The sequence below is a fragment of the Geospiza fortis genome, unplaced genomic scaffold (assembly GCF_000277835.1).
Source record: "Geospiza fortis unplaced genomic scaffold, GeoFor_1.0 scaffold174, whole genome shotgun sequence".
Taxonomy (NCBI): domain Eukaryota; kingdom Metazoa; phylum Chordata; class Aves; order Passeriformes; family Thraupidae; genus Geospiza; species Geospiza fortis.
This window is the reverse complement of record NW_005054480.1, coordinates 1,280,300-1,283,267: the sequence shown is the minus strand read 5'-3', so window position 1 is coordinate 1,283,267 and position 2,968 is coordinate 1,280,300. Positions and strand designations below refer to the sequence as shown.

The 2,968-nt window shown below is 54.3% G+C and overlaps 2 protein-coding genes across 2 annotated transcripts in view; both read left to right on the top strand.

Moving 5' to 3' along the window:
* LOC102044656 (avidin-like) overlaps positions 1 to 727 on the top strand; it is a 2,106-nt gene extending 1,379 nt beyond the window's left edge. The window contains exons 3-4 of the mRNA XM_005428372.1: positions 348 to 468; positions 628 to 727. Coding sequence (XP_005428429.1) covers positions 348 to 468; positions 628 to 727 — 221 coding nt within the window. The remainder of the gene's footprint in view (positions 1 to 347; positions 469 to 627) is intronic.
* A 1,927-nt stretch (positions 728 to 2,654) lies between these two features.
* LOC102042155 (avidin-like) overlaps positions 2,655 to 2,968 on the top strand; it is a 1,464-nt gene continuing 1,150 nt past the window's right edge. Inside the window, exon 1 of the mRNA XM_005428359.1 lies at positions 2,655 to 2,726. Coding sequence (XP_005428416.1) covers positions 2,655 to 2,726 — 72 coding nt within the window. The remainder of the gene's footprint in view (positions 2,727 to 2,968) is intronic.

Genomic DNA, 2,968 nt, shown 5'->3' with positions numbered 1-2,968 from the left:
TTTCGCCAGGAGTTCAGCTGGGTGATGCTCTGGTGCAGCTAAGCAGCCACAGCTGCACAGCATGGTGCTAAGGGGCAATGCTGGGCTTGAACAGGGGAGCCTCTCCTCACCCAGCATCCTTGGGGCATCCACGGTGTGTCCAGACCGTGTTAGCACAACTGGGATGTGATGCTACAAATCCTGCCTTACCTGAAGGAGCCACAGGGAAGGGAGGAGCCCCCCAGCATGGGTTTGGTGGTTGTGTGGCCATTGGAGCAGGAACAGGAACACAGCTGTGTCTGGGAGGACATGGGGGAGGGGAAGAAGCCAGTTTCCCCACGGATCTCCCAATAAGTGCTTCCCCCCAGATGCCACCACCGCCTTCGTGGGGCAATGCTTTGTGGATGCAGGTGGAAAGGAGACGCTGAGCACCATGTGGCTGCTGCGTGAAGCTGTCGGGTCCCTTGAGGAGGACTGGAAAGCCACGAGGTAGTGGGGGGATATGGGAGACACTAATCCCACAGAGGGGTCCTCACTTGAGGAAACTTGGGGGGAATTCGGGGACACCCCATCACTGCTGCGAGCGCTGGCAGCTCTGAGTGGGCAGTGTCTGTGGGTCATCCTAGCAGAACTCTCGTCTTCTCACAGGGTGGGCAGAAATGTCTTCACACGCAAACGCACCACAAAAGGAAAGATCCTGCCGAGCTTGTCCCCTCCCTGTGAGGCTGTGTCTTCACCAGGCCCATGATGGGATGGTCTGGCTGCAGCCTAACCCCCAACAATGCAAGAAAAACCTGCCTCCCAGCCGAGAATAAAATTTTAAAATCATCAGCTGTTGCTACCTTTTCTTAGAGTCTGTCCTTGCTACACCTTCTGTCCCCAAAGATGCCCCTGCTGAGGTGAGGCCTCGCCACTGCCCTGCTGCAGGGACATCTGCATTAATCCCTGATCCCACCCATCCGCCTCCCTGGGCTCATTTCCCATCTCATTTGAACGCAAACTTCCCCCCTGTGTCATCATTCCCCACCTGCCTAATGGTGGCAGGGCTAGCAGCAACATCCTGAATTCAGCTCACTTCCTTGCAGTACCTTCATATCCATTCCCACCAGACCGTTTCCAGCACTGGGAATCACTCTGTTGGATTGGGCAATGGAGGCAGCATTATCAGTAGATTTCAGATGCTGATTAACTTTGTGCTGTATGGCACCTCAAGTAAAATGCACACAAGTTAAAGACCCCATCCCACCAAATCCAATCCCATCCCATCCCATCCCCCTGGGTTACACTCAGGGATTTTCCCCTTCTCTACTATTGCATTTTGGCAGTGTCTCTCTATATGCCTCTGTGGACACTTGCCAAACTTAGTCAGCTCTTTTGGCACAAAGCTTTTGGCAGGTCCGTGGGTGAAGGGAAAGCCTCTTGCAGAAGTGTTATGAAAATACTCCAGCCCCAGGGATGACAGCACTGCAGCTGCGCAGTCCATTGAGCCTGGCCCAGCTCTAGCAAAGCTGCAGCATGGTGCCATGAACTGGGGGGAAACCTGGCACCACCCTGGGATCTCTAACAAAGTGGCTTGTCCCTGCAAACATCACAGAAAGGCAGGAGCTGGTGTCAGGCCAAAAGAACAGGGTGTGGCAACCAGGACAACAGCAAAAGGCTCCCCAGGGGGAATTTTTCAGAGTACCTATGATAGGCCAGGAATTTGGGACTGAAAAAGACAAACAGGAGGAGGGACGTGCTGGGAGAGGGATGTTTTCCACTCAGCCCAGCTTTTGAGGTTACCTAGATGAGAGAGACGTGTGCTGAGCGCAGGGTGCCAGCATGTGCCAGGGCTAGCAGTGGGCACTGAGAGGTGCCACCCCAAAGGGGCACTCCCCACCCCCAGTTTGCACACTGCAGCCCTGTTGCCGCGCCCTGCCCCAAACATTGTTGTCTTGAACACAGCAGGTCTTGATTCAGCTGAGTCCCACCTGAATTTTCAGCTGCCACAGCCATATGGCTGCTCCAGGCACCACAGCAAAGGCATGGCTCAGGGAGACAGGGACGGTGCATGCTGCATTTTTCACATCAAAGATCCTTTAGAGCAGCCAATACAGGGAAGAAGTGTGAATACAATGCTGGTTATCACACTCTGTGTTTAGCAAACACACTCACTGGGACCTCAGTAACGTTACTGCGGTTACTTCTTCCTCCAACTCTTACAAAAGTAAAAGCAAAAGCATCAAAATCAGCAGTTGACATCCAGAAAAGGCTGAAGAAATGCTACTGCTTCTAAAATGAGTAAACTTTCCCTTCTGTGCAGCGCTGCAGCATCCTCATCAGGCAGTGGCAGCAGCAAAACAGGGAGGGGGTAAATGTTGAAATAGGTGGTAATTTCCAGCCTTTGTGCATGGGAGGCAGATTCCCAAAGAAGGTATTGATGCTTTACAGGCTACTATAGGGCCTTATAAAAAACTTGTGTCCCCACCCCTCTGCCTAGCCGTGTTTATTTCTGCATTCCTTCAGCCCTGACCAGGTCATGCAGACCTGCCCACCTCCCTCGCCTGTTCCGGGCACCCTGACATCAAGCCACTCATCTCACAGCTGCCATCCTGGTGCTGGTGGGGCTCCAGTTACAGCCCTATAAAGGGCACCGGGCTGCAGGGCTGGGAGGAGCTCTTAGCAGCCTTGCACCCATGGGGAGAAGTGCCTTTGCCCTGGTCCTCGCCCTGGCCCTGGCAGTGTGTGCTGCCTCTGCGGAGAGGAAGGTATGGGGACAGATGACAGTGGGGATGTGGGGCTGATATCCTGCTAGACCCCAAAGTCTGCTGCTGGGGCACCATAGCTCAGCAGGGAGCCAGGGCTGGGCTGCTGGAGCTGGTGGGAACAGCACTGTGCTGCGCTGAGGGAAGCTGTGCTGAGGCTGGGAGGAAGGGTGCAAGGATGCTTCTTGCTGCAGGAAGTCATTCAGAGGAAGGCAAACAGAGCCATACCCCAGACAGCTCCTGTT